General features: G+C 41.3%; 1 protein-coding gene across 2 annotated transcripts in view; it reads left to right on the forward strand.

Moving 5' to 3' along the window:
* Window positions 1–11,286, forward strand: part of htt (huntingtin) — a 30,913-nt gene extending 19,627 nt beyond the window's left edge. For both annotated transcript variants that reach the window (XM_085355153.1, XM_085355154.1), the window contains 19 exons: window positions 32–177; window positions 315–492; window positions 574–672; window positions 819–1,003; window positions 1,119–1,245; window positions 1,392–1,495; window positions 1,729–1,883; window positions 1,979–2,118; window positions 2,226–2,311; window positions 2,452–2,582; window positions 2,697–2,829; window positions 3,065–3,220; window positions 3,335–3,525; window positions 4,285–4,399; window positions 4,863–5,076; window positions 6,769–6,982; window positions 7,184–7,346; window positions 7,803–7,963; window positions 8,429–11,286. In XM_085355153.1, the coding sequence (XP_085211279.1) occupies window positions 32–177; window positions 315–492; window positions 574–672; window positions 819–1,003; window positions 1,119–1,245; window positions 1,392–1,495; window positions 1,729–1,883; window positions 1,979–2,118; window positions 2,226–2,311; window positions 2,452–2,582; window positions 2,697–2,829; window positions 3,065–3,220; window positions 3,335–3,525; window positions 4,285–4,399; window positions 4,863–5,076; window positions 6,769–6,982; window positions 7,184–7,346; window positions 7,803–7,963; window positions 8,429–8,642 (2,912 nt within the window). In that variant the 3' untranslated portion in view covers window positions 8,643–11,286. The remainder of the gene's footprint in view (window positions 1–31; window positions 178–314; window positions 493–573; window positions 673–818; window positions 1,004–1,118; window positions 1,246–1,391; window positions 1,496–1,728; window positions 1,884–1,978; window positions 2,119–2,225; window positions 2,312–2,451; window positions 2,583–2,696; window positions 2,830–3,064; window positions 3,221–3,334; window positions 3,526–4,284; window positions 4,400–4,862; window positions 5,077–6,768; window positions 6,983–7,183; window positions 7,347–7,802; window positions 7,964–8,428) is intronic.
* Window positions 11,287–12,831: the final 1,545 nt, after the last annotated feature.

Consider the following 12,831-nt stretch of genomic DNA (forward strand, 5'->3'; position numbering starts at 1 on the left):
ATTTTCCTAAATTCTTTACCGTATGTTTCAGATGAACCAGGGTTCTACCCCAGAGTTTTGTCACTCTGTAGAGCACTATCTCAATACCTGCTAAGTGTGAGCCAGCTCCCTTCTTCACTACATATTCCCTCAGACAAGGAGCACCTCATCACCACCTTCACCTGCACTGCCACTGAGGTAAACGACTGATTTGATTTCAGAAAATTAAAGCTTGAAGACCATGTCAAATTAGTATGATATGACTGCTTTGCACAACCTTTGATTTCTTTACAACTGTCTTAAACCTTTGTGAATGTGACATCATGGTTACACAGGTTGTAGTGTGGCGTCTGCTCCAGGACCGGCTGCCCCTGAGCGTGGACTTGCAGTGGGCACTTTCTTGCCTGTGTCTGGCGTTGCAGCAGCCCTGCGTCTGGAACAAGCTCTCCACCCCAGAGTACACCACCCATACCTGCTCCCTCATTTACTGCCTTCGCCTTATTATTGTTGCAGGTAATCAAAGCAGAAAGATGCATTCTTGCACTTTTTTGTAATATCTTTGCTAGTTAAAACACTTTCGCCTTTCCCTTGCAGTGGCTGTGAGTCCTGGTGACCAGTTGCTGCATCAAGAGAAGAAAATGGCAAAAGGAGAAAAAGATGATGGAGACCAAGTGGATGCAGCACATGCTGACCGTAAGAATCTTAATTAGACACTGAGTTAAAGTTCAGGGTTGTTTCATCTAGTTTTATTATTGCAGTCATCTTTTTTGTTGGTGTTGTTGTGAGTAATTCTTCTCAGATGAAAGCCTTAGGGTAACATTTAAGTCTTTGTGTTACAGACATGTGTGAGTGGCAAGCATGTGAGATCATGGCTGAGCTGGTGGAGGGTCTGCCGAGCATCCTTTCCCTTGGTCATCGTAGAAACTCCATTTTACCCACTTTTCTCACACCAACATTGCGCAACATTGTTATCAGTCTGTCTCGGCTTCCTCTGGTCAACAGCTACACCAGAGTACCTCCACTGGTGAGTTTTTGAAAGAAGTTGTGCCAGTAGGTAACTGAATTTAACACATAATTAAAATCCATTTCTTCTTCTTTTTAAAAAAAACCTGTTTATATGCTCTGTCTTTGTGGTTTAGGTTTGGAAACTGGGCTGGTCCCCTCAGCCAGGAGGAGAGTTCGGCACAACGCTGCCTGAGATCCCTGTGGACTTCCTTCAGGAAAAGGATGTCTTCAGAGAGTTTCTTTACCGTATCAATACGTTGGGTACAGAAACATACAATCAGTCCATTCTTATCACATCGATGATGCTTTCATTTTTTTAAATTACATTATTTTTTTAAGTATACATTTTTTTGTTTTTAAAAAAAACCCTATGCATTAAGCATCTGTGTGGGTTTTTGGTTGTTCAGGCTGGAGCAGCAGGACTCAATTTGAGGAGACCTGGGCTACTCTACTAGGGGTGCTGGTCACCCAACCCATCACTAAAGACCAGGAGGAGGACCCGCAACAGGAGGTATGCACACAACTTGAACTCTAGAAATGTTACTGGGAAGAAAGATTTATGGAAGTACAAACTTTGCAGCATGCTCATATGGACTGAACTATTTGTTTATATTGGAGTATGTAATAGTCTATATTTTTGTCATGTGTCATTTAGCACATGCTCTAAATATTATGATGCCTTGCAAAAAGATAATACATCTGTTGCCGTCTTATTGCATGTCTTTCTTATTTGTTTTTCTCTAGGAGGACTTGGAGCGTACCCAGTTGAATGTGTTAGCAGTGCAAGCCATCACCAGCCTGGTGCTGAGTGCCATGACCCTTCCCACTCCTGGCAACCCAGCAGTTAGCTGTCTGGAACAGCAGCCTCGCAACAAGAGCCTAAAAGCCCTGGAAACACGGTAGTTATGGTTCTAATATTTGTAACTGTGCAGCTGCCTAAAATGAGCAAGTGACAGACATATTTTTTTACCCTTTTGCTAATGTTTATGCTCAGGTTTGGAAGGAAACTTGCAGTGATTAGAGGTGAGGTGGAGAGAGAGATTCAAGCGCTTGTGTCAAAAAGGGACAACGTCCATACATACCACCCATACCATGCCTGGGATCCTGTGCCCTCACTATCAGCAGCTTCTGCAGGTAATAGAAAAAGTGCAGTCACACTCTCATTAGCCTCAGCTTGTTCATTTCATCAACCACTTCTTAAAATGTATTTGTAAAGTAACTGCTTGACTTATTTGTTTCAGCAGGTACGCTGATCAGCCATGAGAAACTGCTCCTTCAGATCAACACAGAGAGGGAGATGGGCAACATGGAATACAAACTGGGGCAGGTAGGAATCATAGGAAAGGGTAAACTGTTGTTAGGAACAATGTATACGTTGTCAGCAGTGCAACAGTTCTTCTTTTTTTTTTTTTTTAACATTATGAACAAATATGTTTGGTTTTTTTTACTTGGCATGTCACTCTCCAGGTCTCCATCCATTCAGTGTGGTTGGGTAACAACATCACGCCTCTCAGGGAGGAAGAGTGGGGTGAGGATGAAGAAGATGAGGCAGACACTCCGGCGCCCACCTCCCCACCTTTATCTCCTATAAACTCTAGGTTAGTCAAATAAACACAACATTACATACGTGTACACAGTCCTTCAGTGCACAGGAGGCATCTTGTTGTAAGTTAAGATGAGACACTCTAATTGACTGTTTGTGTTTCTCTCAGAAAACACCGTGCAGGCGTGGATATTCATTCATGTTCTCAGTTTCTCCTGGAGCTCTACAGCCAGTGGCTGATCCCCAGCTCTCCAAGTAACAGGAGAACCCCAACCATCCTCGTCAGTGAAGTGGTCCGATCGGTGAGATATGATGCATGTGCTTAGTTAAAACGTATTCGCCTAAATATCTGATCTTAAAGACCAGTAGACTGTCCTTCACTGATGTGACAGAATACACTTAGGTGAAACTTTACTCTTTAATTTAGACATATTAAAATGTATGCCGCCTTGTCTGTTCTGGCAGCTCGAAATGAGCCTGAGACCAGAGCCATGCTTACTCTGTCAGCTGATTGTACACTCTTGTCCTTCCCTGTAGCTGCTGGCAGTGTCAGATCTGTTCACAGAAAGGAATCAGTTTGATATGATGTTCTCCACCCTGATGGAGCTGCAGAAGCACCATCCACCCGAGGATGAGATCTTGAATCAGTACCTTGTGCCGGCCATCTGCAAGGCAGCAGCTGTTTTGGGCATGGTGAGAGGAGCTGTGTGTGATGGAACCTGAGATGGTTCAAGATGTGTTTGAGTTATCAATATAGCAGCACGCCACTGCTCCCACTATATAAAACTTTTAAATTTACGTTTATAGGACAAGGTAATAGCCGAGCCCGTGTGTCGCCTTTTGGAGACGACCCTGCGCAGCACTCACCTTCCCAGCCGCATGGGAGCCCTGCATGGGGTGCTCTATGTGTTGGAATGTGACCTTCTGGATGACACAGCTAAACAGCTCATCCCCACTGTCTCTGAGTACCTTCTATCGAACCTCAAGGCTGTTGCTCAGTGAGTATAAATGTCATGCCTGTGCAGACGTTGACCTTAACTCATCTTCTAATGAGCTTAAGTGATGAAAGAGCCTTGGGAACTAATGTGTCTAATGTCAGTGTGTGTGACCACCCCACCTTCCTCCTCTGTAAGAGGATCTGCGAATTAATTAGTTTTCATCCAGCTTAATACAGCGATGGAACCAAGAGTGCAGTGCAACTGTTGGCCCTTAGATGCTGCTTTTTACATTTCAGATAAATACAGACAGTGGCGGATTAAGAGGAAAACCTGAACTCTTGACCTCCTACTGGGAGGGTATCTGTTTTGCTAAATGCACCAAGTTGCTTGCAGGGTTAAATCCATCTGTAGACCGAAAGGAGATTAATACTAAGTGATCACCTTTAAGATAGAAATGCTTCATGGGATAACGTGTGTGTTGTCTTCCAGAATGACAATGGGGCATTCTAGGATCACTGACAGGTTGGAGTATAGAAATGGTATGAATCACACGCTGTAGCATTTGCTGCCAGCAGGTCTTCCAACTATGGGATGTTTTGGACCTGCGTTTTAGCTAGAACTCTCACCATTGCGGAAACACTTCTGGAGTTACAGAGATTGTTGTTACTGAAGCTGTTCTAGCCCAGCATCTTATTAACACTTTATGCTGTCATTTACGTTATGTTGGCATTCATCTGTAGCCACTGGAATGTATATTTTTCTGTTTAATTATAATGATTTTTTTCTACTTGCTGTGTGTCGCCCATCTCTATTCTGCAGCTGTGTGAACCTGCATAACCAGCAGCATGTGTTGGTGATGTGTGCAGTGGCTTTCTACATGATGGAGAACTACCCTTTAGATGTGGGAGCTGAATTTATGGCTGGAATAATACAGGTAAAGTAAAATAAATCAAATTATCTGACAGCTGGGCAGTAAATGATGTTTACCCTGCTAGCTCTGAAGTACAAAGTCTGACTGATGTCTGACTGCACATGTGAGCATGGAGGAAATTGTGTGGCACATTGACCTCTGTTGAGAGGATGTCATGTATTCTGCCACCTGCACGCTCTCTCCAGGCAGCATCCTTGCTTAAACCAGAGTATTTCCTGTAGTGAGAACAAGAAGCAGACCTCCTTCCTGTGTCCTGATCTGATTCTCCTGATGCTGTCCAGAGTTCAGAAGTGAAAATGGCTGCAGGAAGCTCACATATTGCACAATAAAATGAAAGCAAAAACATAAAATATATATATATATTTAAGCATCTTGAAGGGGAAAAAAAGTATTTTGATTTAGTGCCATATGTCCTTTATCTTTTGCACTTTCTAATAACGTCTTCTTCCTCATCTTCGTCTTCTAGTTATGTGGCGTGATGGTGTCAGCCAGCGAGGACTCCACTCCCTCCATCATCTATCACTGCGTGCTTCGTGGTCTTGAGCGCCTCCTTCTGTCAGAGCAGTTGTCACGGATGGACGGTGAAGCGCTGGTCAAACTCAGCGTGGATAGAGTCAACATGCCATCTCCACACAGAGCCATGGCTGCTCTGGGCCTCATGCTTACCTGCATGTATACTGGTAAGCAAGGCTTTAACATGACTGCTAACTTTAACGTCATCAAAAATGTGTTGCTGGCATCCTGGCTTAATCACTGGTATGCACAATTAGGACTGGTGTTAGTGCTGCTGCATTCCCAAGCAACTCCAAACCTGCTATAGCATCAAACTCTGATGTAATACTTTGCATCAGGTCTTTTCAAAGAAACAGATAAACTTGCAGGTCTTTAAGTTTCCTACTTAAATGCTTTGCCACAGTGAGCTTTTCCCCCCCCCATTTAATCCCTCCGGACTAATCCTTGACCCTCTTCTTACTAACATTATGTAATGTGTACTGTCCCCCTCAAAGAGTCAGACCCCATACCCCACATACAAATGATTTGCCTTTGCGATAGTCAGTTAGAAAACAAGAATGTAGAGGGATCTAATTGATCAAGTATTAATAATCTATAGGCTAAAAGTGGAGAGGAATGCATAGCTGTCTCTAAGCCTAGTAAATGGCTAACTGACAAACTTATGAATGACTGTGCATGCTGCTTTAGCAAGCACCTCGTATTGTTGTTGGTGGTCTGTGTATATGTATATAATAGGGCAGCAACAATTCATCAAGTAATTTGAATAATGACACAAATTCCTTTTGGGCTTCGATGCTTCATTTAAAGCACGGCATAGTAGCGTGCTGATGTGTTAAATGATGTAAACGTTGATAACGTGATACAAATGTATTTAGGAGCAACGTATGAATAAAGAGTCCGACAACATTAAGCCCACGCAGGCCCCAGTTTTAAACAAAAGCACTGATAACACAGCAGCAGTGATTATGACGCTAGCACAGTGTAACGTTGAGCAAGAGTCTGTTTAACACTGTAAAGAGCAAAGAGGCGGTGCTATTACTGAGATAATGAGCTCAGGTAGAGTGAAAGAAAACGTGTTTCTAGTGTCCAAAACAGCAGCGCTAATTCTGTAATTAAAATGTTTACTGGGTTCACTTCATCCCTTATCTGAAACCGAATCATTACAAATACACCAGCAGTTTTGCATTGTGCTCTTTACCTGTGGCCTCTTTACACTTGCTACCACTACTAACACATTCTCACTAAGAATCACAGCATACCTTTTGTTAGTGATTTCATTCATTATGTCTCTATTACAGCATAACTGCATTTTAAAACTTGGCAGTACTTCATTTTGAGCATAACGCTTGTACACCCGCTTGCTTCCTGCATGTAATAGATGTTATCCAAACTGTACTTCTGGTATACCTACCTCTAACCCTTACGCTGGACCTTACTAACTCTACCAGCTCTTAGCGTGCCCTCGTCTTTATGCTAATACACTAATATGAAGTTCTGTTGCTTAGGCTAGCCAGCAAATTCCTTGACAAAACCCCAGCTCTTTAAAATGTAAACTGGTTCAATAAATTTTTGTATATCCCTCTGTGCTGTATGTACAAACTGAAGCACATTTGGGCCACAGCAGTGAGTACCCAGGAAGCATGGCATTTAAATTCCCTCAAATCATTTAAACACCAGTCACTTACAGAAAAAAACTTAAGAATGTAATTTGACTTAAAGTAGCGCCCATAAATTAACAAATTTTCTGTTTGAGATGAACAAAATTCTGATCTGAATCTTGTGATATGAGTTTCCCGACTTCCGCTCTAACCTTTGCCCCACTGGTTCAACCGGTGCCACCCCCCTTCTCGTCTTCTCAGCTGTGCTTACGTCGGGTTCAGACGTGACAGGGGTTAGAGGTCAGGTTGACTCTGCTGTATCGGAGGCGGTGGGCGTCACGGCGGGTCATGTTGGTTTCTCTTCAGGCAAGGAGAAAGCCAGTCCTGCCAGCCGCCCCGCCCATTCTGATCCTCAGGCCCCAGACAGCGAGTCAATCATTGTTGCCATGGAGAGGGTCTCTGTGCTCTTTGACAGGTACACTGCTGCTACACTCTGACACACACACACACACACACACACACACACACACACCTGCCATCATACAAATAGCTTTTGTAGTTGGAAAGATGAAACTTTAAAAAAAATCTTTTGTTAGTTTATTACTTTAAAAAATGATCAGATTGTTGATCAGTCTTGATCTTGATTTGCTCTTCTTCTGGTGTTTCCTGTTTGTAGGATTAGGAAGGGTTTACCCAGTGAGGCTCGTGTGGTGTCCAGGATTCTGCCACAGTTTCTGGATGACTTCTTTCCGCCACAGGACGTCATGAACAAGGTCATAGGAGAGTTCCTGTCTAATCAGCAGCCTTATCCGCAATTCATGGCGACAGTCGTCTACAAGGTCAGCAGCATAACACGAGTACATTCACATCAACAAAACAAGCAAAATGTTTACATTTTTAAAAAACGAAAATCTTGAACATCAGGCTTTTAGTTGTTTAATTTATTTCTTTGGTCACACAAGTGCTGCACTATAACTGTTTTTCACATCCCATTGTCCTATTTACAAAATCACACTGGAACAAATACAGTGAGTTCTTGTTATTTTCCCAAAAATGTAAATCAAGGTACATTTCAGCGCAGTTAGTAACACTTGAATTCGAGTGAGAGCAATGAGTCAAGGATGCATTATATTGAAAAGTTAACCTTTCATTATAAAGTATAAATCTTGCATACTCATTCTTTATTTCAGATCTTTGTAATTTACAGACACAGATTTCAAAAACCACTTCATGCTGGAAATGTAACAGAACGCCAACTTTTTAAAAATTTCCTATTCCTGTGCTCTCATATGCAGGTTTTCCAGACACTCCACGCTACAGGCCAGTCTTCTATGGTGCGAGACTGGGTGCTCCTGTCATTGTCCAACTTCACTCAGAGGACACCAGTGGCCATGGCCATGTGGAGCCTCTCCTGCTTCTTTGTGTCTGCTTCCACCTCCCAGTGGATCTCAGCACTGTATCCTTACATACCACGTAAAAGATCTCACAAGCAGGAGACTGGACCGGAGTGGCTGGGTGGTGGTAGAAGCAGCAGCAGCTGATGTCTCAGTGTTGCAGTGATTTGTAACAACGCTTTACTTTAATTATTTCTAATGTTTTAGTAAAACAGTTTACTCTGTGAACTGTGATCAAATAATTATAGTTTAGCTTCTTTTTGTGAGCTTCTGATCCACAGTCGTTTTGTTACCTGCATTGGGGGCAGGAGATAGGAGAAATGACAGCATGATCAGCAGTTTAATAGATTTAAGCCTCATAAAATAATCATTGTATAATTATATTTAGAACATTTTCACTACCATCAGAAACTCTGATATACTCAGAGTTTCTATATTTTACACACACACGCGTGAATGCAGCACAACTTAGCTGATGCTTGCAGACAGTGTGATCTGTTGTCCTTAACCCACCCGCTTTTAACCAGACTGCCACACGTGATCAGCCGAATGGGCTCCAGTGAGGTGGTGGATGTTAACCTGTTCTGCCTGGTGGCCATGGATTTCTACCGGCATCAGATTGACGAGGAGCTGGACCGCAGAGCTTTCCAGTCTGTATTTGAGACTGTGGCCTCGCCAGGCAGCCCTTATTACCAGCTGCTGGGCTGTCTGCAGTCAGTCCATCAGGATACATCACTCTGAGGGCAACAGACAGAGAAGGGCATGGAAGCACAGGGAGAAAAGTGGTTTCAAGTGAGGTGTGGTAGGGTGAGAAATTAGATCTCTATTTATAATTCCTGGATGAATTGTGACTAAGGGTAAGAACAGAATGTTTTATTAGGAAAAAACTACTGTAGCTTCATCCCTTTTTGCCCTTTCAATGATAATGAGATAAGTAGAACTACTGAACCCACGGCAACAAATTCAGTGGAGCGAGTATTAAAAGGTTGAGGAAAAAAACAAAAAAACCCCAACCTGAATTCAATATTAGGCTGTGTGTTTAAATGTAAAAGGAGCATTCTCTGACGAGGAACAGCAAGCTTCTGTATCTGTGTGGAGATTGCACCCAACAACCCAAACGGGCCCCTCAGATGAATCCTTGAGACATGACTGCACCTTCAGCACTTCCCTTTCAGCACCTTTTGAGATATTTAGTAAAAAAAAAAAAAACCCATGAAGATGACGATCATCAAATAAAGAATTGGATGAGTTTATTTTCCTGTGGGAACTTGTGGGGATTGAGTATTGTGATGTTAGTAAAGTAAACAAAAATAGAAAAGTATTTAAAGTTTCAGTGCATCTATTTTTCAGTGAGTCATGTGCTTAAGGTCTGGTTAGGATGCTGACAATGGGCTGACACGTAAAAGTCAGAAACACCTGCTTGAAGTCGATGAGTACATTTCTTTATGTGTTTAAGTTATTTGTGGTCATTCACACACTTTAGTTAAATAGAAAAATATTTTAGGTGGAAGAATGAGCACCAATAGCCATAGTTTGTTTTTTTGTTTTTTTTGTGTGTGCATCTGTTTATTTTTTTTGGGGGGGGGGTCTTTTTCCCCCCCAGGGGATTGGTTTTGCAGTTTTAATTTGTCCCAGCAGAAGGTGTTTATGGATTTTGTTTGTAAGGGAGGGGAAAAAAACGTACCTAACTTATAACCAGCGCTCGGCCACATTTCCATATATCTGCACTGACATAACAGCGGAAACTGTCAAGCATGGAAAAATACCAAAATTATCAAAATTGCAGTGATGTTGTCTTCATTTCTTTCCTTTTGTTTAACTAGTAGCAGAGGGGGCAAAAGATTCCCTTTTGATTTTTATTACCTTGCTTACGTCTGTCTAGTCTTTTTGTTGTTGTTTTGTTGGTTTTCATTGCAGTCTTGTTTGCTCCTCAGTGCACCTGAATGATTCCATCTGTCTTTTTCTTGTACCTTTGTTAATTCTCAGGATGTAAGATGTGACTATATTATTATTGTTGTAATAAGACTGGAAGTGATTTACAGTCCTCGTAAAATAGTCACCTTCATATCTTGTAAAAAGTAATTGTATAGCAACATAAAAGCCATGGTGCATGATGAAATGAGAACTGTAAAAACGATAGGACTTAGACGGTAAGATAATGTGATGCCATTTTCTTTTGTCCTAATGCGCACGAGCACAGAAGAAAATGAAAAATTAGCGAAGAATCGTCAGAATGCGGAAAGCTGCAAGCTTCTAGTGTTTTATTAAAGACTTGACCTCGAGCTGCCTGGGAGTGTGCTGGGCTTTGTTACTCTGTACATACACTTGCCTTAGATAAAAGACTGAATATGTTTGTCTTATACACTGAAAGCTTGAAAGCATGCTTAGCATTATGGCTATTTTCTTTCTGTCTTTAATACTGTATTTCCATGGGTACGGTTGACTTGTGTGGAAGAGATGCAACACAATCCAAAGGGAGCCTTGTAACCTTAGCGACCAACAGCAGCTTTGACAAATCAACAGATGAGGAAGTGTAGCATAGCGGTGCCACGTCACAGCAGGAGTTCTTTGTCTGTTTTTTGTTGAGCTTTAAAATATTGTTTCGTCTCAGTTAGAGCAGTAAATACTTCATTATTCATTGTCTTTGTGCAGAATATTAAATACACATGGCACTTAAAAAAAACAAAAAAAACTAAGAGAAAAAAGAAAGTTCTTTTGATGTTGATGTTAGACGCTTTCTTTATACGCAATGAGTGCTGCAGTACATTAAAAGTAAACATCACAGTGATTTGTATGCTAAATGTGTAACCGCTCACCAGTCTTAAAGCTGGTGACTGGTTTCCTTTGATCATGAGAAAATAATGTATTCACACAATGAATGACAGAGTCCTCTGCAGCTGTTGAAATTCCAATGTGAGGCCTCGCTGAAGCAAATTAAAGGAGCCTAAATGAGTCCTGCTTTCAAAGTCATTTCGAATTCTTGGGGTGGGGAGAAAGTAATTAAAGATGATGGGAAAAGTCTTTTTCTAATCTACACACTACTTTCGACGTTTAAAGAAAACTCAAAAATGCGGTTGATAAAATGTAGATTTTTCAGCTAGTCTCTGGAAGGAAAAGAGCAGGGGACCCCTGCTGGGGATAATGCGATTATGCAGAGGTCCTTTGTGATTTGGGGAGATGGGCTTTGGGGCTGTCAACAAAGCTCATGTTACTCTGATTTAACGCTTCTAGTGAAGGCTTTATTTTGTTCCACATTAGGAATAAATCGTTCAGAAAATATTGTAGTCACTGTTCTCGGATAAAGCTGAGAATCGTGCTTTGAAACAAATTTGGCAACGACTTCCCATAATCCTGATTCTAAAGGTGGTAGACTGAAAATGAAATGCTTTTCTTTACATTTTCTTCAGGCAGGATCTTTGAAAGAACCTGAAGTGTCCACATCTTTTTTTTTTTCTTTTTCTTTTTTTTTTTTTTGTGTTCCCCTCTTTTATTTACATTTGCCTGTAGAAATATGACTGGAAGAGATTGTGTATTTGTTAATTTTAATATTTCAAAGAGATTAATCACTGCATATGATCTGTTGTAGAAATAAATTATTTAAACATGTAACCCCGTTCTGAGATTTGATTTGCTGAGTGAGAGCTGTAAGTCACGGATGACAACTCTGACTGTAAACCAGCTAAAGGTACTCTGTGTTTGCAAATAACAATATTACAATCATGGCTGCTTTGTACCCACAGGACCCCTTGTGTGTCTGTCTCTAACACGATCAACCTGTTGGGTGACAGACGTTTAAAATGCTCTGCCTCGTCCTCGTCTTATCCAGATAGAACAAGCTGTTGCCAGCCAACTTCAATTAACCACAAAGCGGTCAAGCCAATCTGGGGACACAAGTAACTGAGAGATGTGCTCATGTGAAGGTCCACACCGTAAAACTAACTGACCGATTACACGGTCAAGTTATCACATTTTGTACAATTTCCTTTTCTCAGCTAGGCAGTAAAATTCCTTTTTATAGACCACACTGTATGAAAGCATGCTCTTATTTTACAGCATCATTAAGATGGGTGTTCCTGATTAAAAGATATTAGCAGGATTACTAGGCAGCTGCCATATGGTTTGTGAAGCACTGAAATCAGGATGGCACAGGTGTTATGCAACTGTAGATGCTTCTTATAGCTGAAGTTTACATCACATCATCTGAAAGAGTAGTAGCTGACAACTGATGGGGCTTCTTTTGGCATTTCTTTTTGCACATCAGTGGAGCCACACTGAGATGTGATTAAGCCTAAAGCATTAAAGCAACAAGTCTGGTGTGCTATAACCAGTTGTTCCAGTCAGAGCTATTATACTTTTATATGTGTAATCTTTTTTTCTTTTTTTTTTTTTTTTTTTTTAAATTGGTGGATTCATTGTTAAACTTCAAATTTAATTACTAATAAGCAGGATACTTTTTAGGCTAAATATTTAATAAATTCTGGGTTAAAAAATAAAAATACAGTGCTTTGTGAAGACAGTTGATTCTAAAATGTAGACATCCTGAGTGCACTCCCCTCCACCCTCCACACCCACCCTTAGCTTTTATTTTTTTAAGTTTAGTGAACTATAACTTGTTCCAGTTTAGAACGCATTTGGATGTTATAGTTTAGCTTATTGCACACTTCTCCACACTTTTGCAGATTTCTGGCTGGTTTAGTTCAAATTGCACAATATTGCGGGTTTTGGTTTAGTTCAATCAACTGGATCGCACTTTTACATGAAATGACATGGCTACGAAGTTGGTGAACTTTAATTCTGTATCATTTCGGCTGTTAAAAGTCCCCCCTCCAATCATCTGTACACCCTCCTCCGCTGCCCACTCTAAACACACCTCCCTCTCCTCCAGTCCTCCTCCTCTTAAGGCTACTTCGCCAGATGGTGCAGCCTTTTC

The sequence above is a fragment of the Diplotaxodon limnothrissa genome, linkage group LG6 (genome assembly GCF_057381915.1).
Source record: "Diplotaxodon limnothrissa isolate DT_005_m linkage group LG6, D_limnothrissa_male_GT1.1, whole genome shotgun sequence".
NCBI lineage: Eukaryota > Metazoa > Chordata > Actinopteri > Cichliformes > Cichlidae > Diplotaxodon > Diplotaxodon limnothrissa.